General features: G+C 31.3%; 1 protein-coding gene and 1 long non-coding RNA gene across 3 annotated transcripts in view; both read right to left on the bottom strand.

Annotated features, from left to right (window-relative positions):
* LOC114345178 (chitin deacetylase 1) overlaps positions 1-21,857 on the bottom strand; it is a 97,200-nt gene extending 75,343 nt beyond the window's left edge. The window contains exons 1-2 of the mRNA XM_028296002.2: positions 21,742-21,857; positions 8,061-8,282 (exon numbers count right to left, since the gene is read on the bottom strand). Coding sequence (XP_028151803.2) covers positions 8,061-8,282; positions 21,742-21,808 — 289 coding nt within the window. The 5' untranslated portion in view covers positions 21,809-21,857. The remainder of the gene's footprint in view (positions 1-8,060; positions 8,283-21,741) is intronic.
* LOC126881829 (uncharacterized) lies at positions 1,533-4,492 on the bottom strand. Of its 2 annotated transcripts, none has more exons than XR_007697020.1 (3): positions 3,565-4,492; positions 3,330-3,483; positions 1,533-1,711 (listed from the first exon to the last, which is right to left on the bottom strand). It is a non-coding gene; the product is annotated as an uncharacterized LOC126881829 (long non-coding RNA). The 2 variants fall into 2 exon arrangements; XR_007697019.1 differs by having other exon boundaries at positions 4,041-4,492.
* Positions 21,858-26,111: the final 4,254 nt, after the last annotated feature.

Below are 26,111 nucleotides of genomic sequence, written 5' to 3'. Positions count from 1 at the left end.
TCCGGCGAACTTCCATTTAAGCTTTGCTACTTGGGTTGAGACATCTTTCACTTTTGTTTTGTTACGGATCCATTCGTTTCTTTTCCTTGTTCAGTATATGTCTTTCCATGGATCTTTCTGTCTTTGCTATTTTTTACATATTTTCTTTTGTAAACGTCCATGTCTGAGAGCCATATATTAGAACAAGGAGTATACATTGATTGAATCTTGTTTTTAGATATTGCGGGTATTTTCTGTTCTTTAGAATATAAGACAGTTTTCCGAATGATGCCCAGGCCAATCTTATTCTTCTCTTTATTTCTTCGGGAGATGTTCCCCTATACGCTTTCAAATTACCCCAAAATTGTGGAAAAATACCCCAATCTGGCAACCCTGACGTACCTGACTAGCACTATCAATTTGTTTGTTTATGAAAGATGGCGCTTATCTTCCCTCCTTTACCTGATTATCTTCTATCTCATCCTGGCCCCATTAAACTCATTTCATGGCGATTCCATCAAGAGACTTTTGTAAATAAGTCCTTAAGAAAGATCCTAAAAATTTACTGGCCAAATAAAATAACGAATAAAGAACTATGGAAACGAACGAAACAAACTAGTATAATAAGAACAATCAGACAGAAGAAATGGAAATGGATCGGCCATAGTAACATCACAAGACAAGCACTCGATTATCAACCTGAGGGGACAAGGAAGAGGGGACGACCAGATAATACTTGGAAGAAAACAGTAACCAGAGAACACAACAGAATCGGCTTAAGTTGGGGGAAGTGAAAAACAAAACAAGAAACAGAGGAGAATGGAAGGAACTGCCCTAATAACACAAAACATTCCATGAATGTTCCTAGAATGTACTCACAGGACATTCCAAACATTCCTGGAATGTCCCCAAATGCACACGAATGTCCCTGGAAAGTCCCTGGAATGTGCTGTGTCAGCATTTTAAATATTCTTAGAATGTTCTGTTGGAACATTCCATGAATGTCTACGAATGTTCTTTGGACATTCACAGTATATGTTTTAGACTGAATGTCTTGTTGGAACATTCCATGAATGTTCTTTGGACATTCACAGTATATTTTTTAGACTGAATGTCTTGTTGGGACATTCCATGAATGTTGGAACATTCCATGAATGTTCTTTGGACAGTCACAGTATATTTTTTAGACTAAATGTCTTGTTGGAACATTCCATGAATGTCTACGAACGTTCTTTGAACATTCACAGTATATTTTTTAGACATTCTCTGAAATATATCGTCAGTGCTGTGACAATACTTCCTATATCTTTTTTCATGAGGTTTGCAGGAGACGAAAAACATTTTTTAAGGTCACCTCCTGTTTGCATACGTAAGTTCTGGCTTGTTTTGTAGTAAATAGATAGTTAAATTTACTGCAAAACAAGTCAAAAAATATATGAAAACAGGAGGTGGCCCAAACAAGTTTTTAGTCTATCTTACAAATCTCATGAAAAAACAGATAGGAGGTATTGTCACATCACTGACGATATGTGGCCATACCAAATAATGCATGCTTGATAAATATAAACATTTTTATTGCAAAAAATCTTTTCATACATTTTTTTAATGTAATTTACTGATATTCCTATAAAAAAATGTGTCACATTTGCTTTGTAAACCTTTCTTTTGCCTTTCATAGCCACATATTCCATTTCCTTCCTGGTTTTTTGTAGACCACTTCTCTCAGCTGATTCTAAAAGAAAATAAAATAAATGGTAATTTTTCTATCCTTTACAATTAACAATCAGAAGAAATATTTACAGGTAATAATATGCATATAATAATAATAATAAAATAAATAATAAATTAAATAATATTTAAATAAATAATAAATAATATTTAATAAAGAAAATAATAAAACATTTTGTATTTTGACAACGACGTCCGATGTGGAAGTAGAAACCATAATAAAGTTATTTTTTCAAGTAAATTCTGGCTTATTTCCCCATTAAAATAGTTACAATAATTACAAAAATGCCACAAAGAAATAGCTTTTTCACAAACTAATAAGTATTTTGTTTTATTATATTTATTGTTTTTATTATTTACTTTAACTTAAGATTATAACTTAATTCTTGTTTTCTATTTCTGATGTTTTTATTTATTTGCATTCAACATTAATCTGTTTTCTTGTATAATCTACTTCGCAATAATTATGTGATATATTGGACTTAAAATGAATTCAAAAATTTTTTGTAATTGGGCAACAATGTCAACTTAGATCTCTGATGTAGATAATGAAGAACAACGGTATCTACAGTTGGAAAAATGAAAGAATAGGGCTTTTCATCAATTGTCATTTGTTTCGAGCTTCTGTCATGTGTCACATAATATTAATATATCTATGTCATATGTCTTTGGTTTGTATCTATTATTGTATATACCAATAACGTATGTCGTAGATATATTAATATTATGTGACACATGACAAAAGCTCGAAACAAATGACTGTGAATGAAAAGCCCTATACCCATGAACGATCACATCAATCACTTATGTTGTATTTGCTATCTTTTTCTATTTTAGAACAAATAGAAAATGATATAAAAACATTAAAAATAAAAAACTGGAGAAAAAAAGCATGAAACAGATCAGAGTGGAGAAGAATCCTGGAACAGGCCAAGACCCAGAAAGGGCTGTCGAGCCAATGATGATGATGATCTTTTTCTATAGGTAACAAACGTTTGTGATTTATAGAAAAAGACAGCAAATAGGGCTTTTCATCAACTGTCATTTGTTTCGAGCTTCTGTCATGTGTCACATAATATTAATATATCTACGTCATACGTCTTTGGTTTGTATCATTGGTATATGCCAATAACTTATGACGTAGATATAGTAATATTGTGTGACACATGACAGAAGCTCGAAACAAATGACTGTGAATGAAAAGCCCTATACAAAATAAGTGATTGATGTGATCGTTCATGGTTATAGGGTTTTTCATTCAGTCATTTGTTTTGAGCTTCTGTCATGTGTCACATAATATTAATATATCTACATCATACGTTATTGATATAATCAATGATACAAACCAAAGATGTATGACGTAGATATATTAATATATGTGACACATGACAGAAGCTCGAAACAAATGACAATGAACAAAGCCCTATATTGCTTTTCATCGATTGTCATTTGTTTCGAGCTTCTGTCATATGTTATATAATCTGTGTATAATATTAATACAACACGGATTATACGACATATGACAGTAGCTCGAAACAAATGACTGTAAATGAAAAGCCCTATTCTTTAATTTTTCCAACTGTATATTGTAATTGTATTATTAATTGGGTTAAGCATATTACCTGTGTGATATAAGCTATTGGAACAGCACAGTCTCTCAAACGGTTGAAAGTGAAGTTCTGTCAATATCTTTTTCTAAAAAATGTTTTGAACATACTGCTCTATTAACAAATCTGATCAATACTTCATGCCTTCTTCGCAGGATCTTCTGGAAAGCTAAAAATACAAAATATATGCATTACTGAGCATTATTAACAAATTTTAGTTTTAAATAAAAAATATGATTAATGAACTCACAAAATATTATAAAAAGCAGCTTAGAAATTGTTTATTAGTATAGTCGTTTCCCTAGCCACAACTGGCTAGTGATTTTAGTAGGTAATTTTTTTGTTTTTGGCCATTTTTGCCAAAATTACTAACTATTTAGTTATTTTTTTGCCAATTTTACCAAATTGTCAAAATTATTTACTAAAATCACTAGCCAGTTGTGTCTGAGACTAAGTTTAGCGAACCGACTGTACTATTCATACTGTGTATTCATTAGTTGGTACTATTATAGTGTGTGGTCTACCATCCTGTTTATAAACGCATACATTAGCAAAAACGCAAAAAAAAATTTAATTTTACAAATAATCCGTTTGTTATTATCTCTATTTACTATTTTAATTAGGAATAAGCAAGTTTGTGGCTTATTCGCAATTATTAAAATAATAAATGGATATTTTCTGAAATAGGGGCATGCCTTTGTTTACATATTTGCATAATATACTAACCTTTGAAACATTATTCCTGCAGATTTTTTATCTACATTGCTTCTGCTACTCCAACTGATTTTATGCACTATATTAATAATACTATTAAAGTTATTATAAAAGTATCCGAATTAAAAAATATTCTTAAAAAGCACAAATAAAAACAAACAACGATCACGCACGGCAAGGTGGCCAAGGCAAGATGCATGTCAAGATGGCCGAACCGAAGTCTGAAGTGAGGTCATTGGTCGTTTTTAGTCACGTGATGCCCTCTCTAAGCACCATGCACAAATACATGCGCCGTGAATTTGAAAATGAACAGGAACATTGGTAGTATGTTCACAGAATGTCTTATGGTAACATTCCACGAATAATTTAATCAGATGTTCACCGAATGTTCCCTAAATGTCCAGGACATTCAAATATTGATAGAACTTTGGTAGTACATTCCTGGAATGTTGTGTGTTGTTAGGGTGGTACGCAGATTAACCAGAGAATAAACACAAGAAGGCGTGCTGAGCTGGCCACCAGCCGTCTTACACTATCGGCCAAGAAACGCAGATGCGCCCAATATTCCACTAGGAGTGATGGTCCAAGAGAGATGGCGATTGCATCAGTATTGTGCTATGTATGGATCATATTGTTATATGGCATGGAGACATGGACATTGAAAATATCTTCCATTAATAAGTTGTAGGCCTTCGAAATGTGTACCTTGCGAACAATGTTCCGCATATCATGGACAGATAGGGTGAGAAACGAGAAAGTCTTAAGAATAGCAAATACCGGGTGGCCAACTAAGAACGGCCGTCGGCTATATCTCAGAAACGGATTATGTCAGAGCTTCGGGATAAAAAATTTTATGACAAAAGTGACCTCGAGAAAAGCCTGGAAATTATTTTTAGAATTGTAGGTCTACCGCTAGATGGCGCAATTTAAACAGAAAATTTTAAAAAGGAAAATTTGACAAAATTTTACCAATTAACAGGCATTCAAAATACGATCATCTTATTCTTCATAAAATTATGCGTATATTTTGTAATACAAGTTTTGGTCAATCTTTTAAAATAAGAGGTAGGGGAGAGTGGGAACCTTGTTACGGAAAAGTGCTTGTAAGTCCGGTTCTGCTTAACCGATCTTTACAAATTTGGTCTTGTTGTAAACAGCTCTTTACTGGCAATGTAGGAGTTATAATGTCGAAGCAACCTAATATGTTTGGTACCTGCTAGAGGGCGCTATTTAATTTTTATTTTAAATCTAGTTTTCCTTGAAAAATATTAAATAGAAACATACCGTTTTATTATCAGATTATAAAAGAAGAATAAATTAGCAATAAAATACCGAAAACAGCATGTCGATATCTTCTTCCAATCCGGAGATATCTTAAAAAACGTGTTAAATGGGAGAAACTTTTATGCTTAACTTAACAGTAGTTATAAACCCACTAACTTAACTAATAATTGCATAGGTCTTACAAATTACATTAATTTACAATAACAATACATTGTAAATCATAAATTATAAAAAAAAATGCTCAGATACAATTGGCTTTTAACTACATAAATTAAAATTTATACTTACCTACTACCAATAATACACAAACTAAGTACCTAAGTAAATTCCAAAATAGTAATTACTGAGAAAAAACTAAGACTAATGGCGCCCAAGGTGCTCAAAATGTTGTCCATCATTTGCAATACAAGACAAAAGTCTCCGACGAGTGGATAAAACGGAAGCTTCAATTTCTGCTACTGGGATGCTTTGTATTGCATCTCGTATTCTTTGAATCATATTATCCCTTGTCGTAGGTCTATTAATAAAAACTATCTCTTTTATTCTTCCCCACAAATAAAAATCCAAACACGTTAGGTCGGGGGACCTTGCTGGCCAAGCAAATAGGCTTCCACGTCCTATCCACCTATCAGGATAGGTTTGGTCTAAGAAATTCCGAACACCTCTATAGTAATGTGCTGGGCACCCATCATGCTGAAAAATCATGTCTCGACGAGTTGCTAATGGTACGTCTTCTAAAAGTAGTGGCAATTGGTTCATTAGAAAATCTAAATAATTTTCTCCATTCAAATTTTCATTAAAAAAATATGGTCCAATTATTTGTCCACCTAGAATACCGCACCATACATTAACAGACCAACGACCCTGATGCCGAACCTCCTGCATCCAATGGGGATTCGTTTCAGACCAGTAATGCATATTATGGCGATTTACATGGCCATCACTACGAAATGTAGCCTCATCTGACCACATAATACTTGAAAGTAATTCGGGGTTGTCGTCTATCATATTTAGTAGCCAGTTACAATAATCCAGCCTGGTATCGAAATCTTCAGCATTTAAATGTTGGTGTAGGACAAGGTGATATGGATGCAATCTAAAATAGTAAATTTTGAGATAATTAAAATTTTGCAAAATGTGGAAAATATAAATATTTACAAACTATCATTCAAATATTGGATGAACTATAAAAATTATGGCGTATTCTAATTGCGAATAAAGTAAACGAATATGATTTACTAAAGTTACCTGTGGTCTCTTAAAATATTTTGGACAGTGGTTCGACTTATTCCCAAACTTCTGGCGATAGCTCTTGTGCTTAAATGGGGGTTTACATTTATAAACGCTAAAACGTTTATTACATTTTCCTCAGTGCGACCTATACGACGTCTTCGATGCAAAGGTAAATGCACACTTCCTGTCGTACGTAAACGTTGTGCGATTCGAATAAAAACTCGTCTACCGTGATGTCGTCTGTTGGGATACTGCTGTGCATATACTCTAGCAGCAACAGTGGCATTTCTCATACATTCAAAATAAACTGCCAACATGTCAAAAGCTTCTTCATTTGTAATAATCATATTTTTATATTTATATTAACGAATGTAATTAATTAAAAAGGTAACAACATAAACAATAGACACAATTACAACGCCATTAAAAGTTTTGACATTAGAAGCGATATTCATTTGTTAATCATAGCCTTGCTTGTAGGTATGTAAAGGGCAATTTATTTTATACTTATTACTGAAGTGTAATAATTTGACTGTTACTGATTAATCGACTTAGGTAATAGTTTCCTAATACTTTTCATCAGTCCTTGATTCATAAGATAAATGGTGGTACAATATACCTACTTACCTAATAATATAGTAACATAATAAGTCGAAATTAGAATATGCATAAAAGTTTCTCCCATTTAACACGTTTTTTAAGATATCTCCGGATTGGAAGAAGATATCGACATGCTGTTTTCGGTATTTTATTGCTAATTTATTCTTCTTTTATAATCTGATAATAAAACGGTATGTTTCTATTTAATATTTTTCAAGGAAAACTAGATTTAAAATAAAAATTAAATAGCGCCCTCTAGCAGGTACCAAACATATTAGGTTGCTTCGACATTATAACTCCTACATTGCCAGTAAAGAGCTGTTTACAACAAGACCAAATTTGTAAAGATCGGTTAAGCAGAACCGGACTTACAAGCACTTTTCCGTAACAAGGTTCCCACTCTCCCCTACCTCTTATTTTAAAAGATTGACCAAAACTTGTATTACAAAATATACGCATAATTTTATGAAGAATAAGATGATCGTATTTTGAATGCCTGTTAATTGGTAAAATTTTGTCAAATTTTCCTTTTTAAATTTTTCTGTTTAAATTGCGCCATCTAGCGGTAGACCTACAATTCTAAAAATAATTTCCAGGCTTTTCTCGAGGTCACTTTTGTCATAAAATTTTTTATCCCGAAGCTCTGACATAATCCGTTTCTGAGATATAGCCGACGGCCGTTCTTAGTTGGCCACCCGGTACTTTGAGAGAATTGTTCAACTTGAGCAAGGCACGAAAAATTGGATACCTGGGCCATATCCTGAGAGGGTAAAAATGCGCAAACCCTCAACTAATCATCTAAGGAAATATTGAGGGCAAGAGCGGAGTAGGTCGAAACAAATGTCGTGAGCTAATGTAATTGACCTTTCAACCAGAAAACAACGTAAAATTTTAGAAATAATTCTATTGATTTACCTGTTGTGAGATCACAATTATCCACATTTAACTTAAAATCACATATCTGTCTGTTTACATCAAAAAGTAACCCAGTGGAACATTTAAAATCGAACACTTCTCCATCCAAACATAGAAAATATTTGGAGCATTCTTCCTGTGTCCACATTGTATGTGCAGATCTGTCTGGATCCCTATAAAAATGACCATTTTCTACGCAACGTGCCTTCTTGTTATCTGAAACTACCGAATCAGGAGTTTATTAATAGTTATTTAACCAACAAGTGTATTAATAACCCAAGTAGCAATTTTTCGACGCATTGGTTGTCAGTACAAACAAATGCACTGTATACAACGTTGCCTGAGAGCATTTTCAGTTGTTTCGGCCAACGTCCCCTACCCCGACTGACATTACCATGTTACAACCATTAGTTATACGGGCAACTAATTTATTACCAGTGTGTCACAATGATTGTGACAACTACATAATATCACAGTTCAGTGTGGTTAAGTTTTTTCAACAATCACAACGAGTTAAAAATGTTATAATGCTAAACTAATTTACGCCCTGGCCGACTCTGTAGTTGTATATAGTTGAGTAGTTATCTGTCACGTCACCACCCTTATGTTGTTCTAGAGGTGTGACACGTTTGCGGCAACTAGGAGAAAAAGAATTTACTTTATAACCTTATTTTTTTCTTATTATTATATATTTTATTTTGATGGAAATTTTCGATTTATTTAACAACCTGTTTATTTGTTTTTTTAATAGCTGGTTTCCATTCCATTGTTTTATCAGTAGATTTGAGATTTGATAACCTAATCTTTGTATCAGCTTTCGTAGACAGGGTTGCCAGGTCAGTTTTTACTCTTTCAGTAGTTTTGTTTTCACAAAATCAGTAGATTCTTTTTAGGCCATGTAAATATACAGTAATACAGTGATATGCACATCCGTCCTAAATGTCCCAAGAGGAATTCCACAAAATTGGAAACCTAATTATTCCAAACCACCAACTGGTAATTACCATTTTTTAGCTAAAATCTACTAAATCAAAAACTAAAATATACTTAAGGATTCTTGGGATATATTTGGGATTTTTTATAATAAAAACAACAGCTAACTTAAGGGGATAGGCGCAAAATGTCGTCTGTTAAAATGTTCAATGTATTTTAAATGTTTTCATTTTTTGCGAATCCTTAGAAAACTAATAAGTATTTTTGAAAAATTTAAACGCACAAAGAAAGATTACGTTATTACCGAGGACCGAAAGTCCCTGAAAACTTCTATAATGTTTATTTTAATAAGTTACAGGGGTGAAAAAAAGAAAAAATTTAGTGTGACTTTTAATTCCAAATATCTCGTTCAAAAGAAACGTTTTGGTTTTGCAAAATAATGCAGTCTTTCATTCTGCGTTTAAATTTTTCAAAAATACTTATTATAGTTTCCTCATGATTCGAAAAAAAATGAATCAAATTCTGTTGAAATATACCAAAAATCTACTAAAAAATATTGCCTACTAATGATTTGTTTTTAACCAAGAGGAGTGATTCAAATTTACCGCGCTGTAATGCTTGTTTGTAATTGGTCCAACTGCAGGCAAGTTTACTCCACTCTTATAAAATTTTGACACTAATGACATTTATCAAATTTTGACCCTAGTGAAATTTCATAGGTTAGTTAAGATATACCGGCGACTTTTTGTGTTATCTGTGTTATTCCTTTAATTTTTAGATTGTTAGTCTGCTTTTATATAAAAAGCAGTCGGTTTTAGAACTCTTTAGCGACGTATTAATATAATATAATATTCATGGATTACCGTTGAGGGCCGACATGATCAACCAAAAAAGAAGATGTATTTGGTTATCATTCTAGTGACTTTCTTAGGCGTGAATCTGCCTTTTAAGTTTACTCCTCCTGGTTAAAAAATAAACTATGGAATTTTTTAAAAAAATATCAAAAATCTACCAAAAAAGTAGAAATCTACTAAATGTGGCAACGCTGTTAATGAGAATGATACACTTTTGACACTGGTCACATGACCTCTGTCACCCAATAAGAGGGTGCGTTCTAAAATGGTTTTGATAGTCGGCGCAGCCGGGTTTGGTTGGCGATTGGACTTCTAAGTTGTTTTATCCGTCTAAGGTTGGTGATAAGGTATTTTTTTAGTAATATTGGTAATATTGTCTAATGCGCCATTTTGGTTTTACTTGAGATTTTTGGGATGTAAAGAAAATGATAACACAGAATATAAAAAATGCAGGCATTTTCTGATATCTTTAAAAGCACCATAAATACATTAAATTTATACAGAACATCTTTAACATAAATTTTGACTTTTATATTAAAATTTTATTTTTTAAATTTGCATATTTTTTGTCAAAAATGTCATAAAAAAAGGAGCGCGTGTGTTTTTTAAAGGTGAAATATCCATATTTGACGGTAATCTGAGATGCGTTTATAAATTTCACATCAGGTAATAAGTCTTTTATGTATTTATATAAATTTAAATACTGACTCCTGACTCCTTGAGCAACCATTGCACGCGCAGGTGCTTTTTATAGTCGCTTCAGTTGTCTTATGCAACCCGTACGAAACGATGTTGCTTAAACAGGAGGTTGCCTAGGCAACGTTAAGACAACTCAAAAATCGTCCACCAAATCAGTGCAGAATAGGGTCGTCTTCTAGGCAATAACAACGTTGTAAGAAAACGTTGCCACGCGGTAGATAACGTTGTCGCGTCGACAAATTGCTACTTGGGAAGGGTGATTAACAATTGAGATATTTTAACGCGTTAATCGCCATTTTAATTCACGAGTTCGTTACAAAACTTTTCCGTCGACCGTACTTTTCAGAAATAAAGATATATCCATCTTTTGATTTTTCAAATACACAGAATTTTAAACAATAAAGTAAATAATGACATACAATGACAGATAGTACTAACAGCGGCTACTTGATTTTAAATTTTTTAGTGGGAATATAAATAGGTATATGTTTGGTTGCCTACACCACATGTCACTGCCAATCACAGAGCGTTTAATTAATTTATGCAAGCAATGTATGTTGTGTTGCCTTTAATGAACTCGTTCATTAATAGAAAATCATTCATTAATAGGGGGTCATTAATAAATGATTTTGAGGTTGTTAAAATTGATCATAAATGGACGGTCGACGGAAAAGGTAGTAAACAAAAATAATTATTTGAAATTATATAATATACCGGGTATTTCAGAAAAAGGTAACACCGTCTCTAGGGTAGGTAAAAAATTGAAAAATAATTGGAGTTTTCTTAGTAAAAATTTTTGTAACGCAAAGATGCAGGACACTGAAGAAAAAAAATTAGGTACACATTTTTTACGATTTTACTGAAACTACTACCAACACTGTAATGAAATTTAGTGGGTCTTAAGGGGTAGTTATTGTACATTTTCTGACATACAATTAAACATTTTTTATTGAAGTTATACTTCTTTAGGTGCGATTGGGAAAAATGTTTAGAGTGAATTTTTATAAGAGCGACAGTATGAAGTACGCGCATACCGACAATATGAAGTTAGTTACTAAATCTTTCAAGTTACGCATGTATCAATGCAAATAAAGTGTGAAAAAATATATTGGCGTTTTTAGTAACCATAATATTCATTACAATTTTTCTGTCTTTTCAAAATTAGAAATTTGTGTAGAAAATCTGACGTTTTTTAGATTCTCTACGATTCATCAAGGGAAAAGTAATTGCGGGGAGGCTACAGTTAATAAAAAATGACATATTAACGTTATTTTTAATTTTCGGTATTATTTTAAGTATTAAAATTAGTTTAATATTTAAATAAAAATACAATTAAACTGTTTAAAATATCGTTGAAATCATAATAATAGAAGTATAACTTCTTACTTACGTACAAAGTTCACATACTCTTTTTTTTTTGCATAAATACGCCGCGTCGCGCGTCTTATGAAAAATAGAGAACATAGATTTTTGTCGCAAATTGAACGAGGAATTTAAAAATGATTTTTAATTTGAAGTATGTATCTCAGTGGCGTACTATTTTTTTTTTCTAACTAAAATGTGTACATTTTTTTCTTCGACGCCTTGTATCTTGAAAACGGATGGCGTTACAACAATTTTTTACTAAGCAAACCCCAATTATTTTTCAGTTTTTTACCTATCCTAGAGACAGTGTTACCTTCTTCTGAAGCACCCTGTATATACTGTAACGTGTACCTACGTGCAGCTTGATATATTAATTTCTGGTTTTAAGGTAACTCAGCACAAAAGTTATATATTTTTTAAGCCTCTTTTGGTATTTATATACTCCAATATTTTTATTTATTTTTGTGATGGAATGCCAGCATTCCAGCTCGTTTAAAATGTTCGTGAAATTTACGCAGATTATAATGAAAACGTACATATTTGTCTTAATTAATTACGAGACAAAACAAAATATTTCGTTTTCTGTAGCATAGGTACAGCCGGTTCCTAAAAAAACTGATACGACTCTTAGTAAGATTTGATCATGTTGAGCAGTGTATTTGATTGATCTGACACTGACATTATATTTATTATGACATACAAATAATAAAATAAACAAACAACAAACAACTGATTACATATTATGTTAATTCATAAATTGTACTAATTATTAAGGTCTAAATGTTTATATTATTTTAAATCTATCTAAACTTTTATATTAACTATCTAAATGATAGTTTTTACATCAAATAGATCACATAATTATTGTAAACGTGGATTACCTATACAACAAAACAAATTAATATTCAATTCAGCCCTGTAACTTATTAAAATAAATATTATAGAAGTTTTCAGGGACTTTCAGCACTCGGTAATAATGTAGTCTTTCATTCTGAGTTTAAATTTTTCAAAAATATTTATTAGTTTTCTCAGGATTCGAAGAAAATGAATACAATTAAAATACATTGAGAATTTTGACATGCGTCACAATTTTGCATTAACTCAATGTAAAATTCTAAACTGTTAAATTCCAGCTTCCCTAATTATTTGACATCAAAATACCTTAGAAACTATTTGTAGAGGATTGAAATCTGTATTGAAAACAACTGTTAAAATTGGTCTACGTAATTAAACATATTCCAAAATTTTGTAAAAATGTAATACATTTCAGTTTTCAGCCCAAACTTAGGCCACACACAATGCAATAATGTTCACATTTTTGAACTGTCAATATTTTTATTTTATCATCTATTGTTTAAAAAAAACCCAGTTGATAAGATACTCTCAGTTGCGGAGAAAGTATTAATAATAAAGATTAATAATAAAGTCTAATAACCGTGGAACAGAATAAGCTATCTGACAAATTTTAAGATTTGGCAGTGACATTGACAGTATGTAAATATTAAGTATTTATCCTTCAAAATACACTGCTCAATTTTCTACAAAATACGCTTCAAGAGTCGTATCAGTTTTTTTTGGAACTAGGTGTACAACCTCTGCGTTTGGCTTATTAATTAATTCTTGTGTATACCTACCTACCGAATAAAAATTTATATAAGGATTTCCTATTTATTTGGTCAACAACCTCGTTTTCTTTTAATGCCCTTTTAAAGAAAATCAACCTATGTGTTGCTGATTTCCGTGTACGCTTAGTGATATAGTGTAGGAAATGTAATTAAGAAGATTCTAGCTTCTAGAAAAACTTATGAATATACAGGGTGGTCCTTAAGTAATTGTACAAAAAGAAACAGTAGATTCTACACTCTAAAATATTACGATTTAACGCAACTTACTTTAATAAAATGTTGATATTAAGAAAGATACAGGGTGGTAAAATTAAACTCTTTTTTTTTTTATTTATTATTGAATATTTCCTGAGAAGTATGAGATAAAAACATGAAATTTGGTATGTGGGGGTTTTTTGGATCGAGAAAACTAAATTCCCTACCAAAAATTATGTATTGCCCAGAGGGCGCCACATACTCCTTTCAGCACTCATTTATTACGTTCATTTTTTTTTTATCCCTCACTCTGTATAATTTTGACATTAAAATTTTTACTTTACTATTAGTTTTACTTAAAAAAGGTATACTTCTTTCATCTCCCTAAACTCAACCCTTTTTGAGATAAACTCATTTTAAATATGCGATACACCATCATTTTTAGCATAATATCATTGTAGTTACACCCGAAAAATAACTTAAAACCATAAAATCATCCAAAAATGTATCGCAAATTTCTTCAAATGGAATTGGCGATGCAATGACATAAATTTGAGAACTGGCACAATTATTATGGGAATTTAGTTTTCTCGTTATTATCATATCATGTCAATCATATAAATTTCATGTTATTATCTCATACCTGTCAGGAAATATTCAATAATAAATAAAAAAAAGTTTAACTTTACCACCCTGTATCTTTCTTAAGATCAACATTTTATTAAAGTAAGTTGGGTTAAATCGTAATATTTTAGAGTGTAGAATCTAGTGTTTCTTTTTGTACAATTACTTAAGGACCACCCTGTATGTTAGTACTTGTTAGACAAATAATAACACTGTTGTAACAACATTCATGTCATTAACCTATTAAAATAGTCGAACTAAGAAAGATAATTGTGGAAGTCATTCTTCCAATTAATTAGTCAATAAACGCAAAAATGCATCAGAGTTAATCTGTGAAAAAATCATTGATTGCACGTAAGAATCTTATACAGTGTGTTCCAACGAAAATTTGACCCCCCCCCAGAATCTCAGAAACCATGAGTTTCTACACAATTAAAAAAAAACACGTTAATTTGTATTGAAAGTAGGACAAATTTTCATGCATAATTGATGCCCTCAAATGTAATCCCCTACTGCCCCGCATCAACCATCAGTTTTTTTAAATAGCTTTCCCGAGAGATATTCTATTTGTAGTCTGGGCAGATTATCGGAGAATAGGCCATTTTTGGGAAAAGTTATTTACCAGCAATTTTATTGCTAGAATCGAATCTTATGATTGTATATTAATAATATATGTATGCAAAGTCCGCAGATAGTGTGCTACTTTTTTTATAAACAAAATGGCGCCCGAAAATCGTGTTTTTTTCAGTTTTTGTTCTATAATTCCAACACCAAAGACACCCAAATAAAAATTCACCGTAATTAAATTCTGCATAGAGAGGTGTTCTTCCCGATTTACTTCGACGAATTTTTTTCCGGAAAATGCGGGGTTTTCCAACAAAATATTTAATTTTCAACGAAAATTTGATAAGTAATTGTTTATCAATAATTAATTAACTTGATAATATAAAAGCTCTTTTCATATAGATTATAATTCCATAAGCCGATGGAAATTGAATGAACAGTTTAGCAACAATTGAATTCTTAATTAAAAATTTACGGTCGCTATAATAACCACAATAATTATGATACATAAGAGTAACTACGATTTTTGTATAAAAAGACACTGTACCTATCTAATTTCCTCTACAGAATTGAAATTGGACTATTTATGCGGCCTCAGAAATATTTTAAAATTACAAACAATTTTTTGGCTTATAAACAAATAGAATATCTCGGGAAATATTAAATTAAATTAAATAATGATAACGGTATTGGAAAAAAAGCGGCAGGACGCTTCTTCTAAAAGAAAAAACGTTTAATTGTGATGAGTGGTTCCTGAGATACAACCGGTCAAAGTTAACCGGCATTTACGGCAAAGATATAAACAATAAGATCATAAATTTTGAACCGTCACCTTTTTATTTCGGTCCTCATTCTCCACACAGATTTTCAGAGCTTTAAAATACTCAACATGTAATAAAAACTATCGATGTTACGAGTGAAAATTGCCAAAAATAGCAAAATTCCAATCAAAAATTAGGTTGGAGAAAATGTAATCTCAGTTTTTATTATATTATATGTTATGAATATTTTAAAGCTATGAAAATTGGTGTGGAGAAAGAGGACCGAAATGAAAAGGTGATGGTTTGAAAATTATGATCCTATTGTTTATATCTTTGCCGTAAATGCCGGTCAACTTTGACCGATTGTATCTCAGGAACCACTCATCACAATTAAAGGTTTTTTCCTTTAAAATAAGCGTTCTTCCGCTTTTTTTCCAATACCGTTTTCATGATTTAATTTAATTTAATATTTCCCGAGATATTCTACTTTAGGTCTGGATTCCGCGTATGAAAAAAAAGTTGATTAATAGCAAGCTGAAAATTTGTTAATAGCTTAAGGGTGTCTAGTCGAATAAACTTTGATATATGGGAACACTGTAACAGGAGCAGTTTTAATTGTGGAACAGGTTAAAAATTTGGAACGGTCAGGCCACGAAAACGGCACATTTATTTTGTCTGACAGAACAGACTTAAACCCTCCGAATAGAGATTAAACTCTCATGCAAAAATCTGAGTGCTATTTATCACCTGTCATAATTCCCGTCATTTGACATAATCTACATGTTCCACTCATTAAAACGACCATTTGGTGGTAAATAGCAGTCTGATTTTTCATGAGATTTTAATCTCCGTTCGGAGAGTTTAATTTTGTTCTGCCGGACAAAATACATGTGCCGTTTTCGTGGTCTGACCGTTCCAAATTTTTAACCTGTTCCACAATTAAAACTTCCCCTGTTCTATCCTTTCCCATATATCAAATTTTGTCCGACTAGACACCCTTAAGCTATTAACGAATTTTCAGGTTGCTATTAATCAGCTTTTTTTCATACGCGGGATCCAGACCTATTATTTCATTTTTTAGACTGTATGTAATATGTATAATATATTTGTTTATAAGCCAAAAAATTGTTTACAATTTTAAAATATTCTTGAGGCTGCTTAATTAGGCCAATTTCAATTCCGTAAAGTACATTAGATAGGTACAGTGTCTTTTTATACAAAAACCATAGTTATTCTTATGTATCGTAATTATTGTGGTTATTATAGCGACCGTAAATTTTTAATTAACAACTCAATTGTTGCTAAACTGTTCATTTAATTTGCATCGACTTCTGGAATTATAATCTATACGAAAAGGGCTTTTATATTACCAAGTTATTTAATTGTTAATAAACAATTACTTATGTAAAATTTTAGGTGAAAATTAAAGATTTTGTTGGAAAAACCCGCATTTTCCGGGGAAAATTTTCGTCGAAGTAAATCGGAAAAGATACATCTCTATGCAAAGTTTAATTACGGTGAATTTTTATTTAGGTATTTTTGGTGTAATGTTAAAATCTTTGGAGTTATAGAGCAAAAATTGAAAAAAAAAACAAGATTTTCGGGCGCCATCTTGTATAAAAAAAGTAGCACACTATCTGCGGACTTTGCATACCTATATTAATAATATATAGAATCACAAGATTCGATTCCAGCAATAAAATTGCTGGTAAATAACTTTTCCCAAAAATGACCTTTCTCCGATAATCTGCCCAGACTATATACCGACAGTATAAAGTTAGTTGCTAAATCTTTTGAGTTACGTTTATTATATTTATTATTTAGTAAATATTATAGTTGATATAATTTTTGTATCTTTGGATTTGTCTTCGTGAGAAATAGGATGATTAGTATTAAAATATAATGAGATGAAAATTAAAAATTTGTGTAGAAAATCTGAAGAGCGATAGACGCCACTGAAATGTTCTGTTGGAGAATAATGTAACGAATTGCGCGAACCGAACACAGGGCAAACAATTCAATTTTAAATGAACTAAGAGTAAAAAAATAGCTCTCTAGTAAAGTCCAGCTTCAACAATAATTAAAATAGTTTGAACATTTGTGAGAGGAGACACAGAAAACGTGGAAAGACTTATTATCTAAGGAAAGATAGAAGGCCGAAGATCACGATCAAGATCTCCAACAAGATGTATCGGCCAAATTACAGACATTTGCAAAAGAGTACATTAATAAGTTAAAAGAAATGACCAGAGACAGAAATTTTTGAAGACGAATAATACAAGACATCACGATATCCATTACACTTCCTCCGGGGGGTCACGATTGAAGAAAGAGAGAGAAAGAGAGAGAGAGAGAGAGAAAAAGAAAGATAATTGTTAATAATGATTACATAAGAAAAATCTTTAAAAAATATGTTAAATTTAATAACAATAACTAAGAGTAGTAAGTGCAAATGTTTTGCTTTTGTATAGATTTTGTATAGTTACACCAGGGAAATAAGGCAAAAATATACTATGTTCGGGACACTTGAGCAGCCAGGTTGCAAATGGATTTTTTGGGTACTATATATCTAATAAATACAACATCTATAATAAATACAATACATCTAATAAATACAAAAATGCCCGTCACAGTTCGGACTAGAATTTTAGTTATTAACAAATAATTGTCCAAAATGGCAGTTTTTTCGTTTAAATCGCCACAGGTAAAAATAGGGTAATTAAATATCTTATTTACAGTATCCTTATTTTAATAGATGAGCAAAGGTTTAAAATGGCGGTTTTTGAATTTTAGTCCGATCATTTGTTGCTTCGGAAATTTCAAAATAAAACTAAAATTTCGAAAATAAATAATTTGCTATAACTTTTGCAAAAATGACCTTAAGACTTTCATGTTGCACGAAAAGTTGAGTCAAACAGTCCATATAATACACAAAAATTTTTAAGACGATTCGTCGATTAGTTTAAAGTTTATTTAATTTCTTTATCCCAAAGAGCTTATTCTCTGCAATGTTATTGTTCAGAAACCAATAATGATATAGCAATTCTTTGGAAACTACGTGAAAGAAAAATGGTTATATTTTCAACGCATTTAAAAAAAATCATTAAAAAGTCATTTTTATCATTCCAAAAACATTTTACTTAAGTAGAGTCATTTTTGCATTATAAACAATTTGAATAACTTTGTTAATGTTGACTCTAGAGTAAAACTACTTTGAGATTTGAAGCTGGTATTTTTACATAAATTTAAAAAAAATCTGTTCTGTACGCTTAAAGTTAGCCACTTTTTTCATTTAATTCACAGCTATTTTGTTTATAACAATTAAGCAACCTATCTAGCGCCATTTTGAAGTTAAAGGTATATAGTTTATCTCTAGAAGTTTGAGTAAACTTTAAACTTCAACAAAGTTGTTAATAATGGTTTAAAAATTACGTCATAAAGAAATCGATTCGTGGTCGGTGGAGGGGAATTATTAAAATCCATGAACTCAAAAAATCAAATTGATTCTTCAAACATAATATGCTGCAATTAATGTCTCCGGAGCTTGTTGATGGATTTTGATCATCATTGTTTTAATTTGTATGTACTCGTAGTTTTGTAGAGTACGTTATGTACACAAAAAACACATGTTTTTTTTTGTTTTTATTCATGTTCCTTAGACTTTTAATAATCATATTTTTATTGTGTGAACTGTCCACTATACTAAATTTTACCTATGTATTATGTTCCAAGTAATTGTTATGTCTTATTTTAAAATTATAATGTTATATGTCTTACTGGGTGCTCCCCACTGGGCAGCTTCCATCTGTGTTATTTTTCAATAATTATATGTATTGCTTATTGTTTGTGATCAGACAGATTGCAATAAACGTTGGATGTTAAAAAAAATGTACATATATCCCCACCTAACATTACAAAATGTTAGGGGAAACCCCCTCATCACTCAGGGATATGAAAAATAGATTATGACCGATTCTAAGACCTACAAAATATACATATATAATTTGTATTTGAAAAAATGAAAAATAAAGCATACGCCATTTCCACAAAAATTAAAATTTATAGTAATCCTTACAAAAACTTCTTTATATTAGCATAAGTAATGTTTTTGATAAATTTGACCGGTTTAGAATGCATATTTTTGAAAAAAAGATATAATTTAAAAAAATCATAATTTTTAAAATTATTGTAATTTTTATATTCTTTTGATGATAACTCCAAAAATACTCAATATACGTAAAAAATATATATAAAACCCAATTTTAGTTTTTTTCTGTGCCAAATATTTTACCTGTTTTACTATTTCTATGGGGTAAAAAATAACCGAGATAGAAACGTTTAAATCTTAAATTTTGCTGTGGGAACCATGCAACCGGGATCATTTAACCATTTATTTTTAAAAAAGTAAGGGTTTTAAGAGATTAGGTTCAACGTGATTAAATAGAACTTGGAATTAACTTTCAAACAGTTTTTAGATGAACCTGATATGTTAAACACGAACGGAGTTATTAAAAAAAAAAACAATAACATTTTTTGGAAAAAATTTTAAAAGATAAATTTTGAAAAAATTTTGGAGCATAAATTTTAACGCTATCATCATGTTCGGGGGCTCATTTAATGGATATTTTTTTAAGTACTTTGACAAATGTTTAATGAGTTTATGTTATAAAATGCATCAGTTTCCCGTTATTTCAGCTTTAATACTTAGAGTTTTTTACTCGCCGAAAAAAATATACGTTCAATTACCTATAGCTCACTTTTAGTTAACATTAAAAGATTTTTGTAGTAAGGGGTTTATTTCATTTTTTACTAGCTTCAATTTTGATAATAATAGCTCTTTTGTAAAAACTTACACTTTTTGAGTTATTGATGAAAAATTGGTAAAAAACATGCATTTTTCTCAAGAAAAATTAAAATCTTTGATCTTTAATAACTTAAAAAGTTTTGATTTATTTTAATAACTTTATATAACAAATTTTGCTTGAAATTTGTCCCTCTATCGAATTATGGGGTTATTTTTAATAAAATAATTTTCACCCCCGAAAAGGGTTGGCATCCACCCCCGGGCTAAAAGCGCAAGTTGGCACCATGCCACCTTTGTTCCTTGAGATATCAAATCGATGGAGGTTCAACGAAGTCGGAGGTAATAGCTTATATCCACCTTCAGTGACTCCACTATTACTCTACAGTCAATATTAACAAAGCTATTCAAATTGTTTTTAAGCCAAAAATGACTCTGCTTTAATAAAATATTTTGGGAATGATAAAAATGACTTTTTATGGATTTTATTAAATACTGTGAAAATATAAATGTTCTTCTTTTATGTGGCTTTCACAGAATTGCTGTATCATTATTATTTTCTGAACAGTAACATTGCATGCTCTTTGGGATAAACAAATTGAATAAAATTTAAACTAATTGACGAATCGTCTTGAAATTTTTTGTGAATGATATGTACTGGTTGTCTTAACTTTTCGTGCAATATCAAAGTCTTAAGTTCATTTTCGCAAAAGTTATAGCAAATTTTTTATTTTCGAAATTTTAGTTTTATTTTGCAATTAGCGACGCAACAAATGATCGGACCAAAATTCAAAAACTGCCATTTTAAACTTTTGCCCGTCTACTAAAAGAAGAATACTCTAAATAAGATATTTAATTACCCTATTTTTACATATATCGATTTAAACGAAAAAACTGCCATTTTTGACGCTTATTTGTTAATAACTAAAATTCTCGTCCGAACTGTGACGGGCATTTTTGTATTTATAATGTATTAGGTATATAGTACCCAAAAAATCTATTTGCAACCTGGCTGCTCAAGTGTCCCGACAAAAACCTTATTTCTCTGGAGTAAGTAGGCATTATAGATTAGTGACAAAAGGAAATTTTCGAATCTAGTCGTAGGAAAAATATAATATGCTTCTCGTTAAAAAAGTAGGTATATATAAACAATTGTATACCATCGGTGTTGTAACCTAAATAATTTATTTCTTACAAAGTGAGATGACAATGTGATAAATGCACAGTTTAAATAAATACTGCAAAATATTGTTTACATACTTGTTATTCCTTCTACCGCCATAATACTAATAAGACACTTGAACACTAAAAAAATAGAAACACCCATCACGATTTGTTTACAAAATATCTTACCGAGAGCTATTGATAAAACACTCTAAGAATTGTTAATGATTGTTAAGAGATCGAGTTTTTTCTTTTCCTAATAACAGAAGTTGCGGACTAACTTTCTCAATTTTAGGCCGATCTTAGGACATTTTTTCTCAATATTTCTGACAAAAAGCCTTATTATTGGTGAGTTATGTTACGTATTAATCAGCCCTGTGATGAATCACTCACGTTAAGTATAACGTAAAGTTATCCTGTAGTTAAGCTATAATCCTCGTATTGGTGTGATGTATCATATTTAACTTAACTACTTGAGTTATTTCTTGACAGTTCTTGAATTATCTGATATATCAACTGTCACTTTATAACGCGACTTTAAACCTCAGGTTATGAGATAACTCTGTAGTTTAAGGATTGTAAGGTTAGGTTTATGTTTTGCTTTGTTTTTAGATAGAAATAAAGTGAATATTTAACGTAGAACCGTTGACTGATAAAGGGGTATTTATCAATCAACGGTAGAACGCTGCTTCAGGTTGTCCCAGGAGCTTGTGCGGCATTTTGTTAATCTAATAAATCAAATTTAATATCAAATATAAAGCAGTACAAAATTATCAAAAACTTAGATCTAAGATAACAATTAAAATCACGTGGGTAATAAAATTAAAACAATAATAAAAATGAAAAAGAAAGCTAATAATTTAAAAATAGAAGGATAATGCAATTTTAAAAATTACACAAAAATCAAATCCAGAGATACAAGTTGAAGTTTTTATTTATAAACAGCGAACAGCTGTTCGGTCATCGGCAGCCGGTGGGTAGGTATACCAACTTCTCGTGATTCTCTTTCTCGCTCAAACTTATACTGATTCTACATAAGGTTCTCTTTTTAGACAACTTAATATTTTCTTCCTTGTATAACGTCTCAAAAATAACTCATCTCATAACGGGGGATGATCCATCACACATAATTTACGTTTTAAAGTTATGGAGATAGTTTTATATGTCGTAGATATCATAACTTTAACGCAAGCGTTAAAAATAACTTCGGTAATTAATCACGCACAGGGCTGATTATTGTTTCTTTTTTGGTGTCATACACCACCTGCCATATTATACTTAATAGTGACGATTTGCTTTTATTTAAAAATGTGAAATATAGTAAGAGTCCATTGAGAAGTTTCATTTAGGGTTGCATTTTTCAGAGAAAATAGAGTACCTTTTATTTTTTGATGTGTAGAGGGGTGAGTTCCTAGTTCCTAACCTAGTTCTTGAGGCAGTCATAAGAAAATCCAATGTAATCCGCCATATAAATACCAAAACACTACAAATTACTGTATAATATATGCAAAAGATAGGAGTAGGAGATGCAGAAGATATGGTAGGAGCAAGCCACGACTAATAGAAACGTTTAAGGAAATTCATTGAAGCAAGAAAAAAAGTGCTTAAAATAAACGAAACAAAAACGAAGTACATGACTGACAAAAGAAGACATGGCAATGAAAATAATATCGCAATGGACAACTATTCGCTCGTGCGTGACCATGGTGGGGATACTCGAAATTATTCCAGCGCACCTAGAGGCCAAATATGACAATTTTGGCGAATTTTTTAATGTCAATGTCGTCAATGTCAATGTGTCATTTATTGATAAATATACCAGTATATTAATAATTAATTTGGCGCCCCACGTTGGGCGAGAGTGAAACGAAATAGGCGATGGACTACCCCTGCTAATTGAAATAATATCCGAAAATATTACCTCAACCATCTAAGATAGCCATCGTTACACCCTTAGCTTAGCTCAGTCCCTCAGGTGTGTGTTCGTCTTGTCCTAATCTTAGAAATGAACTCTGAAAATTTAGAATGGAAGCAAACAAAACAGTATTTTTAACTAATCATGTTTATTGTTCATAAAAATATAATAAAAATATGACTTAGTAAATTGCATTAACAAATATATTCAAATTCTTGCTAAAAACTAACAATTCTGGATTATACTTATGGCTTTTGGTATGAGGATGGCTTGAAGCTCCCGAAGGGAGAAAGGTTGATCTTTATCCCAAAAAAACTGTAACAGTAAAACACATATCAACAATCAAGAAGTTAATAACCAACGTGTGCCGTCTGCCATTCTAATCGTCAGCAAGAGCAGCAGATGACAAGAATAAATTAAATGAAATTTAGATGAGGAGAATAGTTAAAATTTTGATTACTAAACATGCGTACATGTAAATTAAAAAGATATATTTAAAACTAAAATATCAGAACACATGGTCTGACATTGGACTTAGGTTAGATATAAAAAATATTAGAAAAAATGTTATAAGAAGCTAGGTATGGATGGAATATAATGACTATAAGAAATTATTAAAAAAGCTTTATGAAAAACTCACCCCAAGAGGAAGATGATCTGAATAAAAATGATTTATTTTTGAAGCTTCTTTGCCTTTTATGACATTTCCACCACTATTTTGAGAATGAAATATGGGGGCTGTCACTGTCATTAAAATGACATGACAACGAACCTTGGACCGAAATTTGAAATAACGAACATGGAACACAAGAGATGATACAATGTAAATAGGGTTGCCTATAGAACGGGCGCCAAACTAGTTTTTAACGAAAAAGTAGGTTAAAACGAATAGAAGAAAATTATTGTTAATGAAATATTAAAGAAAATAAAATAAAATAATTATTTAAAAATAAAATATCAAAGATGTGACGTTTGTAACGTTACAAATAATATTAATCAATAGCTAACATACCTTGTACATTTACAACAACGAGAAAACATGAAAAAATTGGACTAAGATGGGGCGAAGTCAAAAAGAGAGCAAAAAATAAAAGAGAGTGGAAGGAATTAGTTCACAATTTATCCAGAGAATAAAAACAAAAGAAGATGCTCTGTCCCAGCCAGACAGCAACTTACACTTTTGACCAAGAAACGCATAAGCGCCCAATACTCCACAAGGAGGCATGGAACGAGAGAGAGAGAAAGAGATACCTTGTACATTTATCTATCAACGGTATTATTTATATTATTTTATAGGGCACATGCTTCACTTGTCGTGAACTAGTACCTGACTGTCTCCGTGAACTACTTATTGTTTGTATAACAAATTTGATCAAAAATGGTAAACAAATATTACATATTAACGTCAAATATGTTATATGTGCATCATATGTCATATGAACGAATACTATTGAACGTGTGGATGTGGATGCCTTCACATATCTGGGCACACAAATCATTCAGAAGAATTCCATAACTAGCGGACTTAATGTACGTATTTCCAGTGGGAATCGTACATACTATCCTAATAAAAGATTGATGACATCCAAATTATTAGACAAAAGAACCAAAATGACTATTTACAGAACATTGATTAGACCCGTAGTAACCTATGCTTGTGAAACCTACGTAATGATGAAAAAAGATTGAAGCTTAACTCTGGAGATTCGAGAGAAAGATACTGAGAAAAGTATATGGCCCGGTGCAAGAGGAAGACAGTACATGGAGAATCAGGAAAACGACGATATTAAAGAAATGAATGAAGAGTATGATATTCTAAGCTTTATGAAAAGTCAAAGATTGCCTTGGCTGGGACATATCCATAGACAAGAAGATGAAAAAACAACAAAGAAAAAAGGCCCCGAACGAGATGGTTGGGTGTCGTGGAAAGTGACGTGAAAACCATGAACTTAAGACAATGGAGGAGTAGAGCACAAGAGAGATCTGAATGGAAGGACATAACCAGACAGGCATAGACCCATCTAGGGTTATGATTAGTGTGACCAACTCCAATTGAGTTGAATTCGGGACGAGGCTGAAAAAATACCTGAAATCCGGGACTTTTTATTGAAAATCGGGCCATCGGAAAATAGAACTTTAAAATTTTATTGATTATTTAACATTTTTATGTTGACAATGATATTCTTGATGGGACAATTGGTTGTAATGATAATTCCATTTTTATTAGCTTTTGACGTTTCGACTTCCAATCCGCCAAACCTTCTCAAAAAGAATAGAAATTTGAAAATCAACTGATGTTGGATTTACACGTAAATATAGGTAACCTTAGGTTAATATAAAAATGTAATTATCATACAACCAATTGCGGCTTAATCCCATCAAAAATATAATTTTGTTCTGAAGCTATTTCCTTGTGGCATTTTTGTAATAAATGGGAAATAAGCCATAATTTAACTAAAAAATGATTGCATTAAAGTTTCGACGCCCAAATCGGATGTATTGTATATGATTTTGTATTTTGACAACGACATCCGATTTGGGCGTTAATAAA

The sequence above is a fragment of the Diabrotica virgifera genome, chromosome 3 (genome assembly GCF_917563875.1).
Source record: "Diabrotica virgifera virgifera chromosome 3, PGI_DIABVI_V3a".
In the NCBI taxonomy this organism is placed as follows: Eukaryota; Metazoa; Arthropoda; class Insecta; order Coleoptera; family Chrysomelidae; genus Diabrotica; species Diabrotica virgifera.
Note: the sequence above shows the minus strand (reverse complement) of the source record. Positions and strands in the feature narration are given on the sequence as shown.